Genomic DNA, 26,613 nt, shown 5'->3' on the forward strand with positions numbered 1-26,613 from the left:
TCCCATTAAAAATGACGACGGCGGTGACGGCGACCGGAGCGTCCGCGGTGGTGTTCATTCCGCGCGCGGGGCCGAGGGGGGCCCGGGGTGGGCGGGGGCGAACGGGGCCGGGCCCCGGCCGCCTTACGCGGCCGCTGCCCGACGGGCCGGGGGGGGGGGGTCCGTCCCGGGAGACCCGGGGTGCGGCCGCGAGCGGCCGACGGGGGAAGGGGACGGTCCGCACCCCCCAGGAGGAGGGGGGATGCCGTGCGTTAGGCGCCTACTCCGTGCCGGGCGCCGGGGAGGACGCGGGGTCGTCGGGTGGTCCCACGTGGGGCTCGCCGGCTTCGTCCCCGTCCGACGGACGAGGTCACCGGGGCCCGGAGAAGTGACCGGCCCCGAGGCCCACGGCCGCCGAGGGGCGGATCCGGGATTTGAACCCACGGCCTCCGACTCCCGAGCCCGGGCTCGTTCCGCCGAGCCACGCCGAAGGGAGAGGGAGGGAGGAGCGGGAGCGTCGACGGGGAGAACACGGGAAATGTAGCGGGATGAGATATCCCAATAGATGGCCGGGTATATAAGTGAGCGGGCGGAATCAGCGTAGGCGCCCAAGAGCTACGGCGGCTTCGCCCTGAGGTTTATTTTTTAAAATCTGATTTATTCGGCGCTCAGCGCGCGCCGGGCGCCGAGCCCCGGGGCGGCTCCGCGTTAACCGGTCCGGACCCGGGCCCCGGCCCACCCGGGGTAACTGAGGCGCGGAGAAGTGAAGCGGCTCGCCCGCGGTCACGGCCCGGGCGGGGCCGGGATTAGAACCCGGGTCCTTCCGACTCGCAGGCTCTCCCCGCTAGGCCTCGCTGCCTCTCGGTGCCGGGAATTAAGAAAAGGGGAAGTTTTCCCGGAGAAGGTGGAAATGGCGGGGGGGGGGGTGGGTGGGAGGGGGTTGGGCACGGGGAGAACCGGAGTCGGAAAGTTTGGCCGGGAAGGGAGAGTGGAGAGGAAGTTTTGGAAGGCGGGGCCGGGAGGGAGAGCCGGGCCTAGCTGGGGAGTAGCTGGGGAGAATGGCCCTCTAATGAGAATAATAATAATAATAATAATAATAGAAATGGTGGTATCTGAGTGCTTACTACGTGCAGCGTGCTACAAGGTCATCAGGTTGTCCCACGAGGGGCTCCCGGTCTTCATCCCCATTTTCCAGATGAGGTCACCGAGGCCCAGAGAAGTGACTCGCCCAATGTCACCCAGCTGGCAAGCGGGATCGGAACCCAGCCGAACAAATCGATAGACGATAGAGGGGGACGGAAGTGGCGGGAGGGCCGGGAAAGGGCGATGAACGTTCATCCCTTCCCTCGTATTTACTGGGCGCCGACTGCGCGCAGGGCACTGGACTGAGCGCTCGGAGACCGTCCCCGCCCCACGACGCGCTCCGGGTCCGCGGGGAAGCAGGGCGACGCCAAAGGGAGTGGGAAGAGGGGAACTGCGGCCTCCCAAGCGTCCAGTACGGAGCCCGGACCCCGGAGGCGCTCCATAGAGCCCGTTGATTGAGGAGGGGGGTTTCGAGGAGTGGGGGGGACGCATGGGCTGAACGTTTGCGGGAATAAAACGATCCCGGCAACAGGGCGAGGTGAAGACGGGACGACGGGATACGTTCCCTGCTCCGCTCCCCTTCTCCCTTAACGTTAGGCGCTTACTAGGTGCAGAGCACCGTCCTAAGCGCCGGGGGAGGCACAGGGTCATGGGGTCGTCCCGCGTGAGGCTCACCGTCGATCCCCATTTCCCGGATGAGGTCGCCGAGGCCCAGAGAAGCGAAGTGACTCGCCCGCAGTCGCCCAGCCGCCAAGTGGCGGAGCCGGGGATTCGAACCCATGACCTCCGACTCTCAAGCCCAGGCTCTTTCCACTGAGCGCGCTGCGCTCGGCTCCTTTGGATAAGAGGATGTATCGCCCTCTCCATTATTATTTATTTCTCCTTATTATTTATTATTTATGAATTTCTTCGCTCAGTGAGGCGTCCACCCCCTCCATTCTCTTTACGTTGATCCTGTCGTCTTGTCTTTGTCCGTCCGTCTCCCCCGATTTGACCGTCATCCCGTCACACCGGGCGGGGATGGTCCTTATCCGTTCGTTCATTCATTCATTCATTCATTCCACGGTATTTATTGAGCGCTTACTAGGGGCAGAGCACTGGACTAAGCGCTTGGACCGGACAGATGGGTAACAGATAGCACGGGATAGAGAGCGCGGGCTTGGGAGTCAAAGGTCAGGAGGTCGAATCCCGGCTCTGCCCGTCGTCAGCGGCGTGACCGCGGGCGAGTCACTTCACTTCTCCGGGCCTCAGTCCCCTCATCTGTCAAATGGGGCTGAACTGGGAGCCTCACGGGGGACCACCCGAGGACCCTGGATCTCCCCCAGCGCTTAGAACAGCGCGCTCGGCACGTAGGAAGCGCTGAACCGATACCAACATTAATTGATAGGGACGGTCTCTGCCCTTGGACGGGCTCCCGGTCTAATCATGGGTTCGAATCCCGGCTTGGGGCAAGTCACTTCACTTCTCGGTGCCTCAGTGACCTCATCTGGAAAACGGGGGTTAACTGGGAGCCTCAGGTGGGACTACTGTATCTGCTCCGGCGCTTAGTACAGTGCTCGGCACATAGTGAGCGCTCAACACATACCAACATTACATTCATCGGGGGAGGCAGGCGGACAATCGGGCAATCCGTTGCCCAACTGTCCCTTCCGAGCGCTTAGCACAGCGCTCCGCGCACAGTAAGCGCTCACTAAATACGATCGCATGAATGAGACGTGGGCCCGGTCTACTTTTTTGTTTTCGGCAAGCCCCCAGAACGCTAAAATACCATGGAACCCGTCTACACATCCATTAAAGGATGAGAAAAGCCAGATTGATGTAAGGAGGGATAAGATGGCGCTCTATAATTTTCATTCATTCAATCGATCCTGTCGATTGAGCGCTGACTGGGTGCAGAGCCCTGTGCTGAGCGCTTGGATTTCATTCATCCGTTCAATCGTATCGATTGAGCGCTGACTGGGTGCAGAGCCCTGTGCTGAGCGCTTGGATTTCATTCATCCGTTCATTCGATCGTATCGATTGAGCGCTGACTGGGTGCAGAGCCCTGTGCTGAGCGCTTGGATTTCATTCATCCGTTCAATCGTATCGATTGAGCGCTGACTGGGTGCAGAGCCCTGTACTGAGCGCTTGGAATGTGCGATTGGGCAGCAGGGAGAGACCATCCCTGCCCCATGACGGGCTCACAGTCTAAACGGGGGAGACGGACGGCGAAACAAAACAAGTGTCCCCGGGGGATCGGTCCCCTGAATTATAAAGGGGCAATAAGAGTAAATAAAAAATAAATACAAATGGCGGTATTTGTTAAGCGCTTACTATGTGCCAAGCACTGTTCTAAGCGCTGGGGTCGATACAAGGTGAGCAGGACGTCCCACGTGGGGCTCGCAGCCTTCATCCCCATTTTCCGGAGGAGGGAACTGAGGCCCAGACAGGTGAAGTGACTGGCCCAAGGTCGCCCAGCTGGCAAGCGGCGGAGCCGGGATTAGAACCCACGTCCTCTGCCTACCAAGGCCGGGCTCTTTCCAGTGAGCCACGCTGCTTCTCTACAATAATATAATAATATAGAATGATAACGATATTTGTTAAGCACTTATTCTGTGCCCAGCACTGTTCTAAGCGCTGGGGGGGGATCCAAGGTAATGGGGTTGTCCCACATGGCGCTTACCGGCTTCAGTCCCATTTTCCAGAGGAGGGAACTGAGGCCCAGAGAAGCGAAGTGACTGGCCCAAAGTCACGCAGGGCTTGGGAGTCAGAGGTCATGGGTGCGAATCCCGGCTCTGCCACGAGTCAGCTGTGTCACTGTGGGCCAGTCGCTTCGCTTCTCTGGGCCTCAGTTCCCTCCTCTGGAAAACGGGGATGAAGACCGTGAGCCTCACGTGGGACCACCCGATGACCCTGGATCTCCCCCAGCGCTTAGAAAAGTGCTCAGCACCTAGTAAGCGCTTAACAAATCCCAACATTGTCATTATTATTACTACCCTCTATCTCCCCCAGCGCTTCGAACAGTGCTCGGCACATAATAAGTGCTTAACAAACACCAACGTTATTAGTATTATTACCCTCTACCTCCCCCAGCGCTTCGAACAGTGCTCGGCACCTAGTAAGCGCTTAACAAATCCCAGCATTATTATTATTATTATTATTATTATTACCCTCTATCTCCCCCAGCGCTTAGAACAGTGCTCGGCACCTAGAAAGCGCTTAAGAAATCCCAACATTATTATTATTATTACCCTCTATCTCCCCCAGCGCTTAGAACAGTGCTCGGCACCTAGTAAGCGCTTAACAAATCCCATTATTATTATTATTATTATTATTATTACCCTCTATCCCCCCCAGCGCTTAGAACAGTGCTCGGCACCTAGTAAGCGCTTAACAAATACCAACATTATTTTCCCCCCCTTTCCCTCTGCTCCTCCCCGTCTCCCTTCCCCTCCCTTCAGCACTGCGCTCGTCCGCTCATTCGTATAGATTTTTATTACCCTATTTATTTTGTTAATGAGATGTCCATCCCCTCGATTCTATTTATTGCTACTGTTTTAATGAGATGGTCCCTCCCCTTCATTCTATTTATTGCTATTGTTTTAATGAGATGTTCATCCCCTTCATTCTATTCATTGCTATCGTTCTTGTCCGTCCGTCTCCCCCGATTAGACTCTAAGCCCGTCAGTGGGCAGGGACTGTCTCTATCTGTTGCCGATTTGTCCATTCCAAGCGCTTAATACAGTGCTCTGCACATAGTAAGGGCTCAATAAATACTATTGAATGAATTATTATGATTACTGGGTGCCTACTTCGTACAGAGCACCACCCCGGTTGCTGCCTGTGCGTGAAGTGCTGCCAATCACCTCTCATGCCCCACACCTGCCATCCCTGTCTCTCCGGCCCTGCCGGGGAGCTTTTTTTCTTCCCCAGGTGCTGCAAAGGGGGAAAAATTAAAAGGTCACCGCCTCTTTAAGGTCCCAGAAATTTCTGGAAGCTCCCTGGTCCTATAAAAGGCCCGGGGAGAGAGGCCACTCTCGTTTGGTCCACCGTGGGAAGGAGACGGAGCGTGGCCGTCTGCGGCCCGGTGAGTCTGCGGCCCGGCTGCTCGGGTCGGCCTTCCCCGGTTCCTCTTTCTTTTTTGGGGTTGATGTGATTGACGCCCGTCGTACTGATGATGAAAAGGATGACGATGAGGGCTGATGACCCTTCAGAAATCCGCGTGAGGATTAATGAGTTGGGCTGGAGGGGAGAGGCCTGACGCTCACGTCGGTGTTTTTTGATGAGATTGGCTTGCGGGTGGCGGGTGGGGGGCCGCGCCGGGGGCTACCGACCTGTTAGCGATGACGGTGCCGCGCTTCGGAAGCGGGTGGGCTTGGGTGGGAGAAGAGGGTTGGGAAGGGTGGGCCGACGCGGTGGGAGTCGCACGGGGAGGAGGGTGGATCTTGACGAGGCTGATCGCCGGACCAGGAGGAGAGGGAGGGCAAGACGACCGACTCAGTGAAGGACACGTGGGGCATGTGGTTTGTGAGGGGCCGGGCGCGTCCACCGTCTCTGTCTTTGTGTGTGTTTGTGTGAGCTCCCTATTCAAAGCTTCAGACGACACTAGATCCCAGAAGAAAACAGAGCGTCAGCTGCCAAAGAAGAGCCACCCTACCATATTGCCATCAAGAAGAGAGGACATCTGGGAGTTTTTTTAAGTCTCTGTAACGCAAGAAGCAAAGAGGAGGAAGAACAGAATTAAAAAAAATACCACCACGAGCAACCACCATAAAAACACGACGAACAGGAGTCGCGTGGGCTTGGAGACCGATTATGGTCCGGTGGGGCTTTGCCCAGGTGTTCTGCACACAGTAAGTGCTTAAGAAATACGGTTGAACGAATGACTCTTGGTCAGTTCCTCACCTGTGGGTCGAGTTCACCAATAACGACGACCATCATGTGCGGATTTAATTGTCCATCACACTGACTTCTTTGCCGCCCTCTCTCTCCCGCTAGGCTGTAAGCCTTTTGAAGGCAGGGGTTGTATTCCATAATTTCTGCTTAACCCCCAGATGAGCTGCAGCGATGGGCGAGGACCCAAGCGACTCAAAGAGGGATCGGACCCGGGCCTGGAAGTCAGAAGGACCCGGGTTCTAATCCCAGCTCTGCCTCTGGCCCGCTCCGTGACCTCGGGCAAGTGGCTTCACTTCTCTGTGCTTCGGTTACCCTCTCCGTAAAATGTTCTCCCTCCTATATAAACCGTGGGACGTGACCACCTTGCATCTACCCCAGTGTTTAGCATAATGCTCACCGTTATCCCTGTACCCTCTCTCAAGCGGTTAATACAGCGCTTCGGCCCTCGAATACCGCCGTTTTTATTTAAAGGTGCCGCAGAGGAGTCGAGTTCTCTTCTACGGCTTCAACTCCGGCGTTGTAAAGTTGCAAGAACGGGGTCTGAGGTGAAGGTGCCGGGTAGAGGAGAAGGCCAGTGGCCCACAAATAGTCCACTGGCCCCGCTGAGGGCCCTTGGGTATGGGCCAGCTGTGGGCTATGCCGAGAAGGGACCACTTCAGGGTTCCTCGTACCCATGGTGCCCAAAAAACATGGTTTATTGGTACCGCTGAGGGTGCTGGGCCAGATAATCCTCTTCTTTCTTCCCCCCCTTCTAGATTTGTGACCCCACTGTGGGCAGGGATTATCCCCGTTGCTGAATTGTACTTTCCCAGTGCTTAGTACAGTGCTCTGCGCTCAGTAAATAGGATCGAATGAACGAAGGCTGCCACCTGCAATAGCCAAGGAGGTGACTTGCCGTAGTGGAAAGAGCCCGGGACTCAAAAGCCCTGGGTTCTAATCCTCGTTCCGCCGCTCGGGTGAGTCGGTGAGGGTCTGTGCCTCCGTTTCTTCAGCTGAGAAATGGGCAATCAGGGCCTGGGCTCCCTCCCCGCTTAGAGGGTGAGCGAGCCCCAGGTGGGGCATGGTCTGGTCAACTTGGTATCTACCCCAGCGCTTAGTACAGGGTGTGGCACAGAGCACCCGAATCCTCTCCCATCCACCTGGTCCTTACATTCCCTGGAATCCCCGTTGCCTTCTCTCGGCCGCTCTGTTTGTACCACTTAAAATGCCCGTTCCTCACGGGAATGAACTAGACGCCCTGTGCCCAAACTCTAGCGTGCCCAAATGGAGTCTTGGGTGAAAGAGGGGGGCCTACAGTGGCTTTAGAGTCGGGGCGGGGAGGCGTCTAGTACGTTGGCCTGCCACGCCATCGTGGCACGTATTAACTGGTCTGGGTCCCGCCTTCCCCCGGCCGTGGTCGTCTGAGATTGTGAACCCACCCGAGGGCAGGGTCCGGGGCATCGTGTCTGAGGCTGTGAGCCCACCCCAGGGCAGGGCGATGGACGCCCCTTGAGCGGAGAGTCGAAATCTCTGTGTCGGGCCCTCTGTGTGAGTCTGTGAGCTCCCGGGAGGGCAGGGACAAGGAGAAGGCGTCGGTGGGCATCTTGCCACCCGAGGGGCAAGGTCCTTGTGAAATTCAGTCGTGAAACGGTGAAATAAGAGGGTTGCTATGTCTCCAGCTGTGTGCCCCCCTCGAGGGCTGATAGATTGAAAGCCCCCTGAGGGCAGGGATTGCTCACTTGGAAAAATCCACATTTCGCTCACCACCGCGTTGCTGGGCCGAGGCTGCCGGTTGCTCGCTTCTGGCCTAAGGGGTGTGTGTCTCCTTCAGGGATGGTGATGGGCAGCAGTGTGGCCTCGTCGTCGGGTGGACCCAGGTTCGAATCCCGTGTCTGCTGTGTGACCTTGGTCAAGTCACTCCTCTGTGCTTCCGCCACCTCATCTGTGTTTTAAAAAAAAAAAAAAAAAAAAGGGGATTAAGAATGTGAGTTCACACGGGACAGGGACTGTGTCTCACCTGATGAAGTCGTATTTATCCCAGCGCTTGGCACGTGGTAAGCGTTTAACAAATGGTCCCCCCCTCGCCTCCCACATCCAGTCTGTGTCACTTGAAACCTGCGCTCTAGGTGGTAAGCCCGTCGTGGGCAAGGGCTGTTGGTACCAATTTTTACCCTGGACTCTCTCGCAAATGCTTATTTTTCTCGCCCCGCGCACATCAAGCGCTCCAGTACCGTCGCTTGACTAATGTCTGTCTCCCCCTCTACACTGTAAATCGGATGCGTGGCCTTGGACGAGTCCCTTCACTTCTCCGTGCCGCGGTTACCTCGTCTGTAAAATGGGGATTAGGAGTTGGAGCCCCACGTGGGACAACGTGGTTGGACTGTGAGCCCGTCATTGGGCAGGGATGGTCTCTATCTGTTCCTTGATTGTACTCTCCAAGTGCTCGGTACAGTGCTCTCCACATAGCAAGCGCTCGTTAAATAGTATTGAATGAAGGTTACCTTGTATCTACCTCAGTGCTCGGTAGGTAGTAAGTGCTTAACAAATCCCATTATCTTGTGTGCGCATCTCTCCCGACTCTGTACTCTTCCCCGGAGCGCTCAGTACAGTGCTCTGCACAAGGTAAGTGTTCATTAAATAAGATTGACCGAATCTAGGTCGGCGGCGCCGTTGCCCGCCTGGGTCCCGGCGTTGTCTCGGTGTCTGGCCTCGGGGCCGGGGGGCTTCTGACATCCCGGGGGGCCGGGCCATCAGTCGAAGAGGAGCCTGAGCCCACCCGGCTCCCTGCTCGCCCCCGGCCCGAGCATCCTGGAGACGTGGGAGCCGCTCTGCCTTCCAGGTGAGACCCTTTGGGGATGGGGACGAGCTCGGCCTTCAGGGAACTCAAACCTATTCACTATCTCTCTACTCTTTTTTTTTTTTTTTTTCCCCCCCATTTTCCTTTTTCTCTAATTTTTCCTCTCTCTCTCTCGCTCTCTCATTTATTTATTTTAACTTCCCCTACAGGTCCTGTATCAGCCTCGGGCTGCGCGATCCTTTTTCCGCTCCCCTCCATCCTCGCGAGCGTGAGCTGTCCTGCTGGGGCCTTGGTCGGGGACGAGGTGAGAGCACTCTCCAGGAGCCGTGGGAGCACTGATCTGGACTCAGCCGGTCTAGAGGAGCAGCGTGGCCCAGTGGAAAGAGCCCGGGCTGGGGAGTCAGAGGGCGTGGGTTCTAATCCCGGATCTGCCGCCTGTCAGCTGGGTGACTTTGGGCCGGTCGCTAACCTTCTCTGGGTCTCAGTTCCCTCCTCTGTAAAATGGGGATTTAGTCTGTGGGACGACCTGATCACCTTGTATGTGCTTTGTACATAAAGTGTTATTATTATTATTATTCCCCCTGCTCTTAGACTCTAGACATCTCACCGGAGCGGACTGTCGGTTCAGCGGGTCCTCAGCTGGCGCAGTGGGGGAGAGCGATGGAGCCTCTCACGCGGACGCCTCTCGGACGCCCGGACTTGTCCTCAGCGGCCAGGCTAGCGGCCCCTGCCCCCGGGATGGACGCTGCTCAACTTCCACCATCCCCAGAGGAGATGCGGACAGCTACGGTGAGTACCGCTCGTCACGGTGCTCATTAAGCTCAGGTGCTAAACAGCGTTCGAAGCGCTGGGGCAGCTCCCCGTTAATCCGGTGGGAGGCGGTCCCGCTCCCACTCTTTAATCCCCATTTTGCAGATGATTCAGGAGTATTTATTGAGCGTTGAGTAACTAAGGCCCAGTGAAGTGACTCTCCCGAGGTCACACGGCAGGCAAGGGGCAGGGCCGGGCGCTTCAGACTCGGTAGGCCCCTGCTCTCTCCGCTAGTCCAGGCTGCTTCTCCCAGTCGCCGGCGGCTTCGCTGGCATCTCCACCCAGGGTAGACCTCGCCCCCATCGTGTTCCTGCTCCCCACCCTGGCTGGCACACGCCCGCTCAGGCCCCGGTTACTTGCATCCCTAGGTGAGGGCAGAACCAAGCGGCGACGGGCAGACGGGAGGAGAGGCGGACGGCTCGTCGCCCATCCAGCTCGCCAGGACCACGGGCCCTGCACCACCCAGACTATCTGGATGGGATGTCACCCCCCCCCCCATCGCCGCCCTCCCCGGTGCCCCCCCCTTGAAGCTTCCTCTGTTCCCCTTCCCTCCTCCTGCAGACAATGCCGTTTTGCTTTGGGGCCAAATCTCTCGAGCCACTTAGGGTTCGGCCGCTCCTCCGAGAGACCATCTCTGGGCAGGGAGGATGTGTGCATGCCACCCTCGGTGCCAGTGTGGGGGTAAGGTAGGGGAGGCCGCCCCGCTCGCAGCAGGGAGGCTGGTCGAGGACGGGGCGGGCCGCCGGGCGGGGGGGTCTCTGCCTCTCTGCGACCCGACCGTGGGCCTGGGCCGAGCCCGGGGCCCTCGATTCTATAGACGGGCTGAACCCCGCCCACGGCCCGGTCTGCGGAACCCCTGGCCCGCCGCCCGCCTCCGCCCTACCGGGCCCTCCCTCCTGGACGGAGCGGTGGCCTGGACGGAGGGGGGGGATCAGAGCAGGGTAGCAGGTGATCGGGTCCCATCTGCGTGTGAGTGTGTGTGTGTCTGTGTCCGTGATGGACTCCTTGGAGGAGAGGCCGGGGCGGGCAGGGGGCTAAAGTAGGACGGGACACCCCAGTGTCAGAAAGGTGGCTGAAAATCTCTCCCCTCCAAAAACAGCATTGTCTGACTCGTGGGACAGGCCTGTCCGTGCTTCTCTGTCTTATTTCTTCCCCTCCCCGTGCAACCCCTGATCTGCTCCCACTGGACCCCCACCCTCCCCTACACTTGCTGTCTTTTTTCCCCGTCGTCGGGACGGAGCCCGGCTGTGTCTGATCAGTGTTTGACTTCGAATAAAACACCTGTTCCTCTTAGCACGCGTCCGTCCTCCGGTGATGGGGGGCAGAGGTGGGCGTGGAGCCACGGCCAGTTGACGGCCCCTCAGGCTGAGGCCCCGGCTGTGTGGGCCCTGCAGGAGCCAGCTGGGCTGGGGGCCCGGGAGAGAGGGTCTGGTCCGGGCTGGATGGAAGACTCAAGGGGAGCAGGCTGTCTGCCCTAGACGCTGGCCCCGGAAGGATCAAGCGCTCACCGTGCGCTAAGCGCTTGGTTAATCACAGCGTGGCACTCGGGGGGGACCCGGCTCACTTCCCTTACTTTGCCTCCTGCCCGTTGCGTGCCCTTGGGTCACTTAATTCATTTGGGTCTGTCTTCCCCCCCGCCAACAACCGTAAAATGGGAAGCTGTCGTTAGGCTCCCTCCCTCTTAAACCGTCGCTCCTGGCAAGAGCAGGGACTGGGTGGGAGCCGGGTTGAAGCGTGTGTTCGAGTGCTTACGAGCTGCCTAGCACTGTGCTAAGTGCTGGGGTAGAGAGCAGGTGATGGGGTCGGACACAGCCTCTCTCCCACGTGGGACTCCGGCACCAAGTGGGAGGAAGAACAGGCATTAACTAATAATGATGGCCTCCGTTAAGCGTTTACTATGTACAAAGCACTGTTCTAAGCGCTGGAGGGGATACAAGGTGAGGCTCACGTTCTTGATCCCCCATTTTCTAGAGGAGGTAGCTGAGGCCCAGAGAAGTGAAGTGCCTCGCTCCAAGTCGCACAGCTGACAAGCGGCGGAGCGGGGATTAGAACCCATGACCTCTGACTCCCAAGCCCGCTTCCCCAGTGTAAATCCCCAGGAGGAGGAAACTGAGTCCCAACAAAGTGACCCGCCCAAGGGCCCACAGCAGGCAAGCGGCGGAGCCAGGATTGGAACCCAGGCCCTTGTTGTTGCTTCAGCCCCCCCCCCGCTGGCTATCTTGTACCGCCCCCAGCGCTCTCCCACTAGCCTGTGGTCACTTGACTTTCCTCTGCCTCGGTTCCCTGGGCTACGACACGCTCTCCCTCCCAGACTGCGAGCCCCCCGGGGAACGGGACTGCCTGCTCTGATGGTACTTACCCCGGTACTTAGCACGGAGCAAGCGCTTCACAAACAGCCCCACGCTGCCTCGTCTGTGCCCCTGCTGCGGGACCTCGGGTGAGTCATTTCTCTTGCCCGCGCCTCCGCTTCCTCGACTGCAAAATGGAGATTCCAACCCCGTTCTCCTACTTGGACTGTGAGCCCCAGGTGAGGCAGCGACCGTATTTGGCCTGATTTAACTAGTACCTCCCCGCTAAGTGCTCAAAAACTAGAACCGAATGAATGAACTTTAGTGCTCCTCACACAGTAAGCGCTCAATGAATGATGGAATGGATGAGCAGTTCTTGACCCATAGTGTGCACTCAACCGGTAGGTAATAAAGGTGAATATGTTCAATCCCCTTTCTTGAAATTCACTCCAAAAAATTCATTCCCAGAACCCTCCCCGAGGCCACCTTCATGGTCCTGTTCCTCAGGCCGTAGAGGAGGGGGTTGTTCGGCCACCATCGTGGTCGCGTACGCGCGCATCTTCGGGGCCCTCGGCGGCCGGCATCCTCGGCACGGCCCCGAAGATGCGCGCGTACGGGACCACGATGGTGGCCGAACACCCTAAGCCCGAGGAGGCCGTGAAGATGACGGCACCTAGTTCTCTGACGTTCACACCGGAGAGCTTTACCAGCTGGGGGACGTCGCAGAAGAACTGGTGGATCACGGCGGACCCGCAGAAGGGCAGGGAGAAGGTGGCGGCTGAGCCAGGAGGCCGCGGCCGTCTTCCCGCAGGCCCCTCGGTCCACGATGACCCCGTAGCGCAGGGGGAGGCGGATGGCCGCGTAGCGGTCGTGGGACGTCACGGTGAGCGGGGCCACGTCGGTGCCGGCACAGAAAACCACCAAGAAGACTTGCGCGACACAGCCCGGGAAGGAGATGGATCTCTTGTCGGTCAGGGAGTCGAGGACGGATTTGGGGACGGTGACGGAGACGAGGCAGAGGTCGACGAGGGCCAGGTGCCCGAGGAAGAAGTACACGGGGGCGCGGAGGCGCCGGTCGAGGACGGCGACGACGAGGAGGTTCCCCGCCGGGTAGACCGGGAGGAACGGCGCGGCCTGGGCCGGCCGCACCTCCCGGACCTCCGAGAATCCCAGCAGGAGGAATCCCCTCACCGCCGTGCGGTTGGCCATCTCTTCTTCTGGAGGATGAATTTCCGCGCTCCGGGAATCCTTCTGCACCTCTCTGGGACGCTCACCGTCAGCCCCGCGCTCCCTCTTCCAGGCACTCGGGACAGTGGAATCCGAGATGGCTCCTCTCTGAGAGCAGAGGGACGCCGGTGACGGACGTGGTCCACGTAACCCTGGAATAACACCAGAAGCAGAAATCACTGCCGGCACTTCCCTTTTTTAAAGAATTCTCCTCCGTGCATCCTCGCTCTGGAGGTTGAAGGGGGTGTCCCTTCCTCCCATCACACCGTTAACAATCTTGGCAGTCGTTCTCCTCCTCCTCCTCCTCTCCCTCCTCTTTTTCCTCCTCTTTTTTCTCCTCCTCCTCCTCTTCCTTATCATCTCCTAGGCACTCACGAGGACTCACGCGCTGTCCTGACCCCCAGGTTAGATATAGGATTGATTGGATCCAGTCTCTGTCCTCCACAGAGCTCAAGGTCTAAGAGCAGGGATCCTCATCTCCGTTTTCTAGATGAGGAAGCGGGGACAGAGAGGTTTCGTGACGTGCCCAGGAAGACATTAGACCCTCGAATCCCCGTCCTGTCCTCTTCCCGCGAGACCCCGCTGCCTCCGTGTGTTGGACGAGCAGAAACACTGGGCCGGATGGGCCCTAGATCTGACCGAGGAATGACTTCGCGTGACCCCCCCCCCCCCAGGAGCCGTGGAGTCGGAGCACTGGGCTGGATGGACCAAAGCCGGTTCTTATTTCCTCCCGTCTTCAGCTCCTCTTCTTCCCCTGCCTTCCTCTAACAGTAATAAGGACCGCGGTCTGGACACCTCTTCATTTTTCCGCGTGCTTTACGATAAGCGTGGGGTTCGTGCAGTGCTTCCTCTAAGTCCGGCGCCGTGTGAGCTCCGGGGCCAACGCAGAATAACCAGACGGGGTACGGTTTCTGTCCGGCACGGCGTGCACGGCCTCGGAGGGTGAGCGGGACTCGCTCGATCATGTTTTCTGAGCGTTTACTGTGTGCGGAGCACCGTAGTAAGCAGTTGAGAGGGTGCACTATAAGAGAGCTGGTCGACGCGACTTCTCCCCGTTGTGCAAGCGAGGAAGCTGTGGCCCAGAGAAGGTGAGCGGCTTGGCCGAGGCCTCACAGCAGGCCAGGGGGACTAGGATCCAGCTCTCCCTGCCCTCTTCCGTAGCCCTCTTCCGCTCCACACGACGAGAATGGCTCTAAGCAGAATTCCCAACGGGCACAGATTCTTACCTTTCCGGATGGGGGGCTCTAGCGGGAAGCCGGCCACCAGAGAAGATGCGGCGATCCGGAAAAGGCTGGGACGGTGGTGGGTAGCGCTCTACCTCAGTTTCCCCCAGAAGGAAGGAAGGAGGGGTTCGTCCCCGGGGTCCCGAGCCCCTCCCGCGGCCGGTTCCAGCCCAAGGCGGGGAGGGGAGGGTCCTGAGCAGGTCCGCAGAGGCCCCCGAAGGCGGGTCGACCGGGGAGTCCTTCCCTCCGAGCTCTGGGTCCGTCCGGGAGCCCGGTGGCGAAGGAACAATTTTGGTTTTACACAACATCGGGTCTGTGGGGACGGGCTTCCCGGGGGAAGATGCGGCTGAGGGATGAGAGGGGCGATGAGGCCCGAGAGGATCGTGGATAGTTCCAGGGAAACCGCCCTTCTCTGGCTTGGGGACGGTGTGATGGGGTCCAATGTGATTATCTTGTGGGGACTCGAGCCCATCAGGGAGGCCCTTCTGGCTGTCATAGCCCCCCCCCCCCCGATATGGGTCCCCTCTGAGGCCAGGAGGATACAGGTCTGAAGAGGAGGAATTTTTCACACCGACGGCACCCGTGGGGGTTCTGATCCCCCCGCTCCGCCCCATGTTGGCTCTGTGACCTCGGACCAGCCACTTACCTTCTCTGCGCTTCAGTTACCTCACCGGTAAAAGGGAGATTCAGACCTACCCGGGACAACCTGATGACCTTGTAACTCCCCCGGCGCTTAGAACAGGGCTTGGCGCATAGTAGGCGCTTAACGAATACCGTCATCGTCATCATGATTATTACGTGTGTCTCTGCGATGGTGCAGCGGCTCCCCAGGGGCGAGGGGGAACCTCCCTCCCTCCCTCACACCAACCTCACCCCCACCGGGTTTCTTGCGGTATTTATTAGGCACTTAATGTGGGTCGAACGCTCTTCTAAACCCTGGGGTAGGTCCAAGTTGAGTAGGTCGGACACAGTCCCTGCCCCGCATGGGGCTCGCGGTCTAAGCGGGAGGGAGAACGGGTATCCCCGTTTCACAGTTGAGGACACCGAGGCACAAAGAAGTGGAGTGACTCGCTCAAGGTCACAGAGCGAGCAACTGGCAGAGCTGGGATTAGAACTCAGGTCCTCCCGACTCCCGGGCCCGCGATCTAGTGACAAGGCCGTGCCGTTTCTCTGTCCGAGCAAAAGATGAGAATTCCCAAGCAGGACTATGAAGACTTGACATGATGATGACGGTATCTGTTAAGCGCCTACTACGCGCCAGGCACTGTTCTAACCGCTGGGACGCGATGGCTTACAGAGCCTACGGATAGAGCCATAATTTATTTATACGGATGCCTGTCTCCCCCCGATGGGGAGGGAACATGTCTGCCAACTCCCTTAGAGTGTCCTCTCCCAAGCACTTAGTACAGTGTTCCGCGCGCAGTAAGCGCTCGATAAATGTCTTTGATTAATTGACTGCTGTCTGTCTCCCCCTCGAGACCGTAAGCTCCTTCTGGGCTGGGAACCTGCCCACCGACTCTGTTATATTGGACTCCCCCAAGCCTTTAGTACGGTGCTCGGCAAGCAGTAAGCGCTCAATAAATAGGATCGATTGATTGGGCAGTTTGCTCCTCGAAATCGGCCTCTTCTTGGTCCTCATTCCCACGGAGATCCTCCCCTCCCCCCACATCCCCGACCGCCTCGGCTTCCAATCCCACGGTGAAAAATCGGGCTCGCCGGATTGAATTATTCATTCAGTAGTATTTACCGAGCGCTTACTAGGTGCAGAGCACTGCGCCGGGCGCTCGGAACGCACGATTCGGCAACGGAATTATTCATTCTGATTCCCCTACATCGCTGTCATCAGGGCGCGGCCATTTAGTGAGGACTACACTAGACGGTAAGCTCCTCGGAGGGAGCAGTCATGTCCGTTTTGTGCTTTCCCGAGGGCTGAGTTCAGTGCTCTGCACATAGTAAGCGCTCAGTAAATACTATTGAACGAATGCACAGCATAGGCAGTGAGTAAATACCATCGTTTGAGTACACGCAGTCGGAATTACTTCCACGCTGCTCTCCGCTGGGATGATATTTGGACTGCGGGAAGGATTTATTCACAGTCAGGATTCCGGGGCTCATTCATTCATTCGGTCGTATTTACCGAGCGCTTACCGTGCGCGAAGCACTGTCCTGGACGCTTGGGAGAGTACACTGTAACAACAAACAGGCATATTCCTGCCCACAGCGAGCTCGCAGTCCGGTTCCCGCTCTGCCGCTCGTCTGTTGTTCGACCCCGGGCAAGTCACTTAACCTCTCCGGTCCGAGGTTCCTCTGGTATTAAATGGGGACCCGACATCCATCCTCCCTCCCTCCCTCAGCTCTTTAAGGGACAGGGAGGCTAGGAGGCAAAAGACAAAACAGCTCCGGGCTCCACAGACACATCAAACACGACACGACAGGAAACAACCCAGACCGTAAGCTCGTCCCCTAGGCCTGTGAGTTCGTTGTGGGCAGGGAAGATCTCCGTTTATTTTTGGACGGTACTCCCCCCCCCCCCCCAGCGCTTCACACAGTGCTCTGCCCACCGGAAGCGCTCGATAAATACGACCGACCGACAACCTCTTCGTGTGTCCAGCCCGTCCGGGACCGTGGATTCACACTGTGCCTCGGAGGAACAGAGATGCTAAGGGGCTGACCGAGGTCACGCAGCAGGGGCGTGTCGGCCAGACCCCCCCCCCCCCCCCGAGCTCTTTTCAGTAGTCCCGGCCGCCTGGTGCTTTGGACCGTTGTTCCTTCGCTCGTGATTGCCGTGGCATCTGGCTGGTTCCGTTCAGCCTTTCCCATCGGGGAGGTCTGGGATTAACCGGAAAGATTTAGCCCTTATCTCCCGCTGATAAGCTTCAGGTCCCCAGAGCGGCCTTCAGGTCCCGGTTCCTCGGGCTGTAGATGAGGGGGTCGAGGGCCGGGGGCACCGCGACGTAGAACGGGGACACCAGCGGGTCCGGCGTCGAGGGGGAGTCCGACACGGGCCTGAGGAAGGGAGACGGAGACGGTGACGACGGCGAGGCGGGGCAGGCAGGTGGAGAAGGCTCCGGCCCGGCCCTGGGCGGCCGGCATCCTCAGCACGGCCCGGAAGACGCGCGCGTACGAGACGGCGATGGAGACGAAGCGGGCGGAAGCCAGGAGGGCGGAGAAGGAGGTGACTGCATCCTCCTGAATCTTCCCACTGGAGTGGGCAAGTTCACCGATCTGAGGGCTCTGGCAGAAGAACCGGTGGATCACGCTGGACCCACCTGAGGGGACGGAGAAGGTGGCGGCCGTGTGCGTGAGGGCGGAGAGGCCCCCGCCGAGCCAGGAGGCGGCCGCCATCTTCCCGCAGGCCCCACCGTTCACGATGACCTCGTAGCGCAGGGGGAGGCGGATGGCCACGGAGCGGTCGTGGGACCCGGCCGTCAGGAAGTACAGCTCGGCACGGGCGAACGGCAGGAGGGAAAACACCTGAAGGACACGGCCCGGGAGGGAGACGGATCTGTTGTCGGTCAGGGCGTTGTGGACGGACCGGGGGACGGCGACGGAGACGTGGCAGAGGTCGACGACCGACAGGCGCCCGAGGAAGAAGTACACGGGGGCGCGGAGGCGCCGGTCGAGGACGGCGACGGCGACGACGAGGAGGTTCCCCGCCGGGGCCGCCGGGTAGACCGGGAGGAACGGCGCGGCCTGGACCGGCCGCGGCTCCCGGACCTCCGAGGATCCCAGCAGCAGGAATCCCGCCGCCGCCGTGCGGTCGGCCATTTCCGGGGAAATGCTCCGAGTTCTCGGAGAGAAGGTGGTTGAAGGCAACCGTTCTGGGCAGGCGATCTGCTGGAACCGGGAGGGGAAAGAAAAAAGCGGCTCTGAATTTTTCTGAGGTCGAATTCGGCCTCACTCGGAAGGCGCCCACACCCAGATGCTGAGACACAACGGCCCCTCCCTCCCTCCTCTCCTTGTCTGGCCCTTCCTCCAGGAGGCCTCCCCTGCCCGCGCCCTCCTTTCCTCTTCTCCCACTCCCTTCTGGGTCGCCCCGATTTGCTCCCTTTATTCATCCCCCCGCTCCCAGCCCCACCGCACTTTAATAATAATAATGATAACGGCATTTGTTAAGCGCTTACTAGGTGCCGAGCACCGTTCTAAGCGCTGGGGGGGGGCGGATACAAGGGAATCAGGTTGTCCCACGTGGGGCTCCCAGGCTGAATCCCCATTTTCCAGATGAGGGAACTGAGGCCCAGAGAAGTGAAGTGACTCGCCCACAGTCACACAGCTGACGGGTGGCAGAGCCGGGATTAGAACGCATGACCTCTGAATCCCAAGCCTGGGCTTTTCCCGCTGAGCCCCGCCGCTTCTCACACTTAGCGCTCATTCATACTTAATAATAATAATAATAATAATAATGATAATGTTGGTATTTGTTAAGGGCCTACTATGTGCCGAGCACTGTTCTAAGCGCTGGGGGAGACACAGGGGAATCGGGTCGTCCCACGTGGGGCTCACGGTCTTCATCCCCCTTTTACAGATGAGGGAACTGAGGCACCGAGAAGTGAAGTGACTCGCCCACGGTCCCACAGCTGACAAGCGGCCGAGCCGGGATCCGAACCCATGACCTCTGACTCCCAAGCCCGGGCCCTTTCCACTGAGCCACGCTGCTTCTCATACTTACGTATGAATGTCTGCGTAATTTATTTATTTATATCAATGGCTGCCTCCCCCTCCTGACTGTAAGCTCTTTATGGGCTGGGAATGTGCCCTCCAACTCTGTTACAGAAGCGGCGTGGCTCAGTGGCAAGAGCCCGGGCTCGGGAGCCGGAGGTCATGGGTTCGAATCCCGGCTCTGCCATTTGTCAGCTGCGTGACCGTGGGCGAGTCACTTCACTTCTCCGGGCCTCGGTTCCCTCATCTGTCAAACGGCGGTCGACCGTGAGCCTCACGTGGGACGGCCCGATGACCCTGGATCTCCCCCAGCGCTTAGAACGGTGCTCTGCACCTAGTGAGCGCTTAACAAGTACCAACGTGATTATTATTATTGTTATACTGAACTCTTTCAAGTGCTTAGTACGGTGCTCTGCACACAGTAAGCGCTCCAAAAATGCCACTGATTGATTGGAAAACCACCACCTTTCCCGACGAAGGAGGCCGATTCTCCCGGCGGCCGCTGAGCCCCTTCCCCCTGCTGTGCCACCACCTCCCTCCCCGATGCTCAATAAAGTCCCCCTTCCTCATCTCCTCCCCCCTCGACCGCTCCGAGACCCAACTGCCCTCTCCTTTTTGTGGTATTTTAAGCGTTTCCCGTGTGCCGGGCACTCTACCGATCGCCGGGGTAGATTAAAACCCATCGGCCGTGTCCCGCCTGGAGCTGAGTCTCGATCCCTCTTTCCCGGGTGAGGAAACGGAGGCGCTTGCTACGGTCGCTGTGCGCTGGGCACTGTACCGAGCGCTGGGGGAGGGGGATACAAGCTAATCCGGTCGGGTACGGTCTGCGTCCCTCCTGGGACTCCCAGCCTACGTTACAGATGAGGGATCTGAGGCACAGAGGAAGTGAAATGACTCACCCAAGGTCACTCAGTAGACAGGTGACAGAGTTGGGATCGGGGCCCAGGTCTTTTTGACTCCCAGGCCCGGGCTGGATCCACTAGGCCGCCCGCCTGCTCGCCGCGTCTCCCCCCCATCTTTATTCTTAGACAGAAGGGCGAGGGGGGGCGGGGAGGGGGGCATTCGATATCTGTTTCTCCCTCCTACTTACGTCTCGGGCAAGTCACTCGACTTCTCTGTGCCTCCGTTCCCCTTTTGCAAACCGGGGATTCATTTACCTCTTTCTCCCTCCCACTTAGACTCCCAAGTCAGTCAGTCAGCCGATGGTATTTATTGAGCGCCTGCCGTCCCGCGGAGCCCTGTGCTGAGCACCTGGACTGTGTCCGACCTGATTAGCTTGCGTCTACCCCAGCTCTTAATACGGCTTCTGACACCTAGGAAGTGCCGACAGATACCACAGTTGTAATTGCCATTAAATGCCAGGTGAAACCAACAGAAAAACAACAACAGGGGGTGACAGAGGATGGAGGGAGATGTCTCCCGGCCACGCACGGTCTCGCCACGGGTCCCGGCCTCTCCGCAGGTGGACGGAAGGACCCGATCACCCCGATGCGCCCTCGGCCCCACGGCGACCTTCCACGCCGGCGCCGAACGGGGCTCCCTCTCTATAACTCCGACAGGGCCATCCCCCGAGTCGGGTCGGGCCCTTGGCTGTCTCCGCGCGGCCCTCCCGTCGCCCTGGAGACCGCTCTCCGTGCCATCCCCCCGTCGCCATGGGGACCGTTCCCCGCGCATCCCCCGGCCGACCCCAGCCGAGATTCCGAGTCCTTGTCTCCAAGCCCCCGGGCCGGCTCATGAATCCTTTCTCCCAACCCTGGCCTTTCGCTCACTTCGCCTCTCTGGGCCTCAGTTCCCCCATCTGTAAAACGGGCATTGAGACGGTGAGCCTCTGGGCCTCAGTTACCTCCTCTGTAAAATGGGGATTAACGGTGAGCCGCACGTGGGACGACCTGATGACCCTGTATCTCCCCCCAGCGCTTAGAACAGGGCTCCGCACATAGGAAGCGCTTAACAGATACCGACATTATTATTATTAAGAGGGACGGGGACTGTGTCCAATCCGATGTGCTTGTATCCATCCCAACGCTCAGTACAGCGCCCGGCACTTAGGGAACGCTAATCAAAGACCACAGCCGCCGTTATCGTTGTTATTATCATCATCAGAAGCATCCCCGATCCCAATTAGCTCCGATCTCTCTGGCCAGGAATGCCCGCTCCCATTATATCAGACGGACCGTCACTCGCCCCGCCTTGTTTCAACGGTATCCGTTAAGCGCTTACCGCGTGCCAGGCGCTCGACTAAAGCGCTGGGGTAGATACGAGATAATCAGGTTGGACACAGTCCCCTGTCCCACCTGGGGCTCACACTCGGAATTCTCATTTTACGGATGAGGTACTTCAGACCCAGAGAAGTGAAGTGACTTGCCCGAGGTCACGCAGCAGACGAGGGGCAGAGCCGAGATTAGAACCCACGTCCTTCCGGCTCGAGGGCCCGAGTTCTGTCCGTTCAACCCCGCTGCTCCTCTACCTTGTCCCTGTGATGGACGTCCCCGGGGGGGGGGATTGTAGTTTCAAGGATCGGCGGAAGCGTCCGTGATGTCACCGGCTTCAACGGCTAGACTGTGAACTCGGGGACGGGGAATGCGGTTACCAGCTGTGCTGTACTGCGTTCTCCCGAGCGCTCAGTACAGTGCTCTACTCGCAGTAAGAGCTTAAAAAATGCGGTTGATTGAGGGATATGAGTCAAGCACCGTTCCGAGCACTGGGGTAGATACAACTTCATCAGACTGGATACAGTCCCGTCTGGGACTCGCGGTCTAAGAAGCAACACAGCCTAGTGGTTAGGGTGAGGGTCTGGGAATTGGAAGGATCTAATCGCGGCTCCGCCGCTTGCCCGCTGGGTGACCTCGGGCGAGTTACTTGACTTCTCTGGGCCTCCCTGACCTCATCCGGAAAACGGGAATTAAGAGTGTGAGCCTTGCGCGGGTCGGGGATTGTGGCCAACCTGATTATCTGGCATCCCCCCCCCCCCCCCCCGGCGCTCGGTACAGTGCCTGGCGCAGAGTAGGCGCTTAACCAACACCGCAGTTATCGTTACCGTGATTAAGTGGGAGGGAAAGCAGATATCGAATCCCCGTTTTACAGACGAGGGAATCGACGGAGGGTGCAGAGTCAGTCGTTCAAGGAAGAGCTCATCGGGTGACCTGGGGAGGTGAAAGGGTCAGAGCTCAGGAATCGGGGGGAGGAGGTCAAGAGGTGATGGTGGAGTTGGAGACCCAGGACAGAGTCCGTTGGACGGCCCGGGAGGGGATGGCGGAGGATCTGGCGATCCAGTATTTCCCCCCCCCCCAAACCCCTTTCCTTTTCTAAAGCCTCCTCTTCCCTCGTGAGATTCTCCCCGCTCCCGATAATCCCGCCTCAGCTCACAATAACAACTCGGATAATATCTGTGGTATCCGGTGAGTATTTACTACGGGCCAGGCACCGTTCTGACCGCTGAGCACAAGCTAATCGGGACGGACACAGTCCCTGTCCCACGTAGGGCTCACAGTCTTTCGTTCAGTAGTATTTATTGAGCGCTTACTATGTGCAGAGCACTGTACTAAGCGCTTGGAATGGACGAATCAAGTCTTCATTCTCCTTGTACAGACGATGGAACCGGGCCAAGGGAAGCGAAGTGACTTGTCCAAGGTGGCGCGGCGGACGACGAGTGGAGGAGCTGGGATTTGAAGGCGGGTCCTTCTGACCCCCCCCCCGGGTCCAGGCTCTATCCACTTGTGCTTTTATCCGGTTGATTACGGCAGCGCGGCTCAGTGGAAAGAGCCCGGGCTTGGGAGTCAGAGGGCGTGGGTTCGAATCCTGGCTCTGCCTCTCGTCAGCTGTGTGATTGTGGGCGAGTCACTTCACCTCTCTGGGCCTCAGCGACCACGTCTGCAAAATGGGGAGGAAGACTGTGAGCTGGGACAACCTGACTACCCTGTACCTACCCCCGCGCTTAGAACGGTGCTCGGCACATAGTAAGCGCTTAACAAATGTCAACGTTATCATTATTATTATTACGGGTCATTCCGGTATTCACTTGTACTGCGGAATCCCACCAGTCGACGCACACGCTCTGTGATTGAAGCGGTTCTTCCTCCTCCTTGTCCACTCCAGGTCTCCCCCGTCCGCCTGTGACCTCCTTGAGGGCAGGGGTCATGACTGAATAATAACTAATAATTGTAGCTCTTGTTTAGCGCTTACTACGTGCTAAGTACTGAACTAAGGGCTGGGGGTAGATTCAAGCTAATCGGGTTGAACGCAGTCCGTGTCCCGTGGGGGGCCCCCGGCCCGAATCCCCATTTTACAGTCGAGGGAACCGAGGCACAGAGAAGTGAAGTGACTTCCCCGAGGTCACACAGCAGGCAGGTGGCAGAGCCGGGATTAGAACCCGCAACCTTCTGACGTCCAGGACCGGGCTCTAGCCACTGGGCCGCGCTGAGATAATCGGACCCCACAAGGGGCTCAGTCTAACAGGAGGGAGAAGAGATTTCGAATCTCCATTTTGCAGATGAGGGAACCGAGGCGCGGAGAGGCAGAGCCACTTGTCCGAGGTCACTACAGCCGACGAGCGGTGGACGGCTTCAGTCGTACTCGCCCGGTAAGCGCAGGGCGGGGCACACAGCGTATCTACCTGGTAACGCCGCGTTCCGTTGCCACGTCGACAGGATCCTCCCGCTCCCTCGTCTCCCCAGCGGTTTCCCCCTGGAAATCCCTCCAAGAAGCACCATAAAACGTCCCAGGCCTTTCACGGCCGACACACCGCGGAGATCGTGAGGTGGAGACCGCCTGCCAGGCCGGGGGGCTCTCCGGCCTCCCCCGGGGAGAGGGAGAGGGAGCCCCTCATCCTCCGTGGACAGGGCCGGGGTGACCCACCCTCGTTCTACACCAGAGAGCCCCGGGAAAGGGAGGGAAGGGACCAAGGTCGGATCACGTCGGCACCGCCATCCTGCCTCGGTCCGCTCGACTGCGGTGAGTCGCCCTTGGAGCCAGGGTCCCGGCCAGAGGAGGAGGACGGAGACGGATCCTGACCGGAAAGAGAGGATAGAGACGGGGTCTTGTCCGGAGGAGAAGGACAGGACAGGGTCTTGGCCAGAGGAAGGGGACGGAGATGGGTCCTGCCCAGAGAAGGAGGACAGAAAGGGGTGCTATCAGAGGAGGAGGACAGAGATGGGTCCTAGTCAGAGGAGGAGGAAAGAGATGGGTCCTGACCGGAAAGGAAGGACAGAGAGAGGGGCCTGTCCAGAAGAGACGGACAGGACTGGGTCTTGACGAGAGGGAGGGGACAGAGATGGGTAGTGGCCAGAGGGGGAGGACAGAGACGGGTCCCGATCGGAGGAGGTGGATAGCGATCCCCGACCGGAGGAGAAGGACAGAGACAGGGCCCTGGCCAGAGGAGGACAGATACTTACAAGCACTTGTCAGGATCTCGCACAAAACGGCCAACTTCACGCCCGTGACCGAATTCCTGCCGCTGGGTTTCTCGGAGGTCCGGGAGCTGCGGCCGGTCCAGGCCGCGCCGTTCCTCCCGGTCTACCCGGCGGCCCCGCCGGGGAACCTCCTCGTCGTCGCCGTCCCCGTCCTCGACCGCCGCCTCCACACGCCCAGGTACTTCTTCCTCGGCAACCTGTCCGTCCTCGACCTCTGCCTCGTCTCCGTCACCCTGCCCAACTCCGTCGTCGACTCCCTGACCGACCGGAGATCCATCTCCCTCCTGGGCTGTGTCACGCAAGTCCTCTTGTTGATTTTCTTTGGATCGGCGGAGTCGGCCTTCCTCACGACCGTGTCCTACGACCGCTACGTGGCCATCTGCCTCCCCCTGCGCTACGAGGTCCTCACGAGCCGGGGGGCCTGCGGGAAGACGGCGGGGGCCTCTCCGGCCTCCCGCACCCGGCCGCCGCCTTCTCCGGGCCCTCCTGCGGGTCCAACGCGATCCGCCAGTTCTTCCGCGACATCCCCCAGAAGCTCTCCGGCTCCAACGCGGACCTTGGGGAGGTCGGCGTCACGACCTTCACGGCAAGCCTCTCCACGGTGTGTTTCGCTTCCACGACGGTCTCCTACGTCGGCGTCTTCGGGGCCGTGCTGAGGACGCGATCGGCCGAGGGCCGGGCCAAAGCCTTCTCCACCTGCCTGCCCCGCCTGGCCGTCGTGACTTTTTTTATATCCACCTCGGGATTCGCCTATCTGAAGCCTCCCTCGGACTCCCCCTCGACGCTGGACCTCCTGGTGTCCGCGTTCTACTCCGCGGTGCCCCCGACCTCGAACCCCCTCATCTACAGCCTGAGGAACGGGGACGTGAAGGCCGCCATCTGGAAGACTCTGAGCGGGAGATCATCTGACTAGGATCATTTTTCTTCCGCGTGGCATTTGCCGAGGACCGAATTAGGCTCCGGGCTTGGCGTGAGCTAATCAGCTTGGACACGGTCCACGTCCCACGTGGGACGGCCTTAATTCCCACTTGACAGAGAAGGGCACCGGGGTACGGAGAGGTGAAGCAACTTGCCCAAGGTCACACAGCAGACAGGTCCTCTGACTCCCAGGCCCGGTAGGTCTTTCCACTAGGCCGCCCTGCTTCCCCACCCCGATGAGCATGGTACCATTAATAGGGGTAATAAAGATAGAGACGATGACCGTATTCAGTCGGCGCTTGCTATGGGCGGAACTCTGCGCAAAACGCTGGGCTAGATCCACTTCCGTCACGTCTTACCGATGAGGAAACCGAGGCCCGAGAGATCGAATGACTTGTCCTAAGGGTAAACAGCAGGCGAATGGTGAAGCCGGGATTAGAACCCAGATCTGTTGACCGATGGTGGTATTTTAGGACTAGCAGGGGGAGCAGGAGTATCACTCTTACTCCTCCTCCTCCTCCTCCTCCTCTTTCTCCTCCTCCTCCTCGTCCTCGTAAACTACCCCAAGGCAAAGTAGCCACCACTTTGGCGCAGTGATTTATAGTAAATGCGTGGGAAATTTTAACGGACAGAAGCGACACATTCCCTACCTATTAGAGAGTTCCTGGGATGTCGGGAAGAGATGGGGAACCGCGGTCTTCCACTCACCCCCCCCCACGGCTCTGTACCCTTTGCACGGATCAATAGATGATATGCCGCGAACTATTTATTTATAGCAATGTCTTTTTCCTCCTCTCGACTGCGAGCTCGTTGCGGGCGGGGAAGGGGTCTTCCGACTCTGTTGCATCGTACGCTTAGAACGGTGTTTGACACGTAGTAAGCGCTTAACGAGTTCCATAAAACAAACAGACGATAGGCTGGGAAGCTCCTGAGACTCTGGGGGTGACAGTTCCCCCACCCAGCGAGTCCCCGTAGAGGGGCATAACGTGGAAGCATAACGAGCGGCAGTTAAGCAACCTAGCGCGCGAGGCCTCGGCAAACATATCCCGTATTTCCCGGCCCCGATCCGAAAACTCTGGGCTCCTCGATCGGTATTCCCGGCCGGAGGAAGGCCGCCGATAAAGAATAATCGCATCCCTCAACCGGACGCAGACCGGGCCGACTGCGAGCGTAGTCCTGGCTTATCTCACGGACCGAGGACAAACGCAAAAGTCTGGACCGCGGGGAGATTCCGGATTTGGTTGGGAAACCCATGTCCGTAACACCCCCTCCCTATTCTTCCGTATCGTGTTGTGTGTTGGGGCCCGGCAAAGTCCCGGCGTTGGGCCGGGCCTGTCGGGAAGCCACTGTGACCGATCCTGACATGG

General features: G+C 59.0%; 4 protein-coding genes across 4 annotated transcripts; 2 read left to right on the forward strand and 2 right to left on the reverse strand.

Moving 5' to 3' along the window:
• Positions 1-11: 11 nt before the first annotated feature.
• On the forward strand, positions 12-11,872 carry LOC114807608. Its single transcript, XM_039910628.1, has 6 exons — positions 12-47; positions 5,058-5,128; positions 8,923-9,017; positions 9,305-9,502; positions 9,892-10,038; positions 11,772-11,872. Exons 1-6 carry the CDS (start codon positions 12-14, stop codon positions 11,870-11,872), a joined length of 648 nt encoding a protein of 215 aa, XP_039766562.1.
• Positions 11,873-12,314: 442 nt separating this feature from the next.
• On the reverse strand, positions 12,315-13,020 carry LOC114807609 (olfactory receptor 14J1-like). Its single transcript, XM_029053806.1, has 2 exons — positions 12,562-13,020; positions 12,315-12,521 (listed from the first exon to the last, which is right to left on the reverse strand). The coding sequence occupies exons 1-2, from the start codon at positions 13,018-13,020 to the stop codon at positions 12,315-12,317; spliced, it is 666 nt and encodes a 221-aa protein (XP_028909639.1).
• Positions 13,021-17,117: 4,097 nt separating this feature from the next.
• Positions 17,118-18,029, reverse strand: LOC114807611 (olfactory receptor 14J1-like). Its single transcript, XM_029053807.1, has one exon. The coding sequence runs from the start codon at positions 18,027-18,029 to the stop codon at positions 17,118-17,120; it is 912 nt and encodes a 303-aa protein (XP_028909640.1).
• Positions 18,030-22,118: 4,089 nt separating this feature from the next.
• LOC100082732 lies at positions 22,119-25,432 on the forward strand. Its single transcript, XM_039910629.1, has 2 exons — positions 22,119-22,145; positions 24,240-25,432. The coding sequence occupies exons 1-2, from the start codon at positions 22,119-22,121 to the stop codon at positions 25,239-25,241; spliced, it is 1,029 nt and encodes a 342-aa protein (XP_039766563.1). The 3' UTR covers positions 25,242-25,432.
• Positions 25,433-26,613: the final 1,181 nt, after the last annotated feature.

This window comes from Ornithorhynchus anatinus, chromosome X3 (assembly GCF_004115215.2).
Source record: "Ornithorhynchus anatinus isolate Pmale09 chromosome X3, mOrnAna1.pri.v4, whole genome shotgun sequence".
Classification (NCBI taxonomy): Eukaryota; Metazoa; Chordata; class Mammalia; order Monotremata; family Ornithorhynchidae; genus Ornithorhynchus; species Ornithorhynchus anatinus.

Excerpts from the sequence above, each read along its gene's own strand:
- LOC114807608 (XM_039910628.1), top strand. The coding sequence starts at position 12 with ATGACGACGGCGGTGACGGCGACCGGAGCGTCCGCG. Across the intron at positions 48-5,057 it reads CGGCGACCGGAGCGTCCGCG|GCCCGGGGAGAGAGGCCACT; the intron begins GTGGTGTTCATT and ends GTCCTATAAAAG. Across the intron at positions 9,503-9,891 it reads AGGAGATGCGGACAGCTACG|GTGAGGGCAGAACCAAGCGG; the intron begins GTGAGTACCGCT and ends TTGCATCCCTAG.
- LOC114807609 (XM_029053806.1), bottom strand. The coding sequence starts at position 13,020 with ATGGCCAACCGCACGGCGGTGAGGGGATTCCTCCTGCTGGGATTCTCG. Across the intron at positions 12,522-12,561 it reads TTCTCCCTGCCCTTCTGCGG|CTGGTAAAGCTCTCCGGTGT; the intron begins GTCCGCCGTGAT and ends GACGTCCCCCAG.
- LOC114807611 (XM_029053807.1), bottom strand. The coding sequence starts at position 18,029 with ATGGCCGACCGCACGGCGGCGGCGGGATTCCTGCTGCTGGGATCCTCG.
- LOC100082732 (XM_039910629.1), top strand. The coding sequence starts at position 22,119 with ATGGTGGAGTTGGAGACCCAGGACAGA. Across the intron at positions 22,146-24,239 it reads AGTTGGAGACCCAGGACAGA|GTGGATAGCGATCCCCGACC; the intron begins GTCCGTTGGACG and ends CGATCGGAGGAG.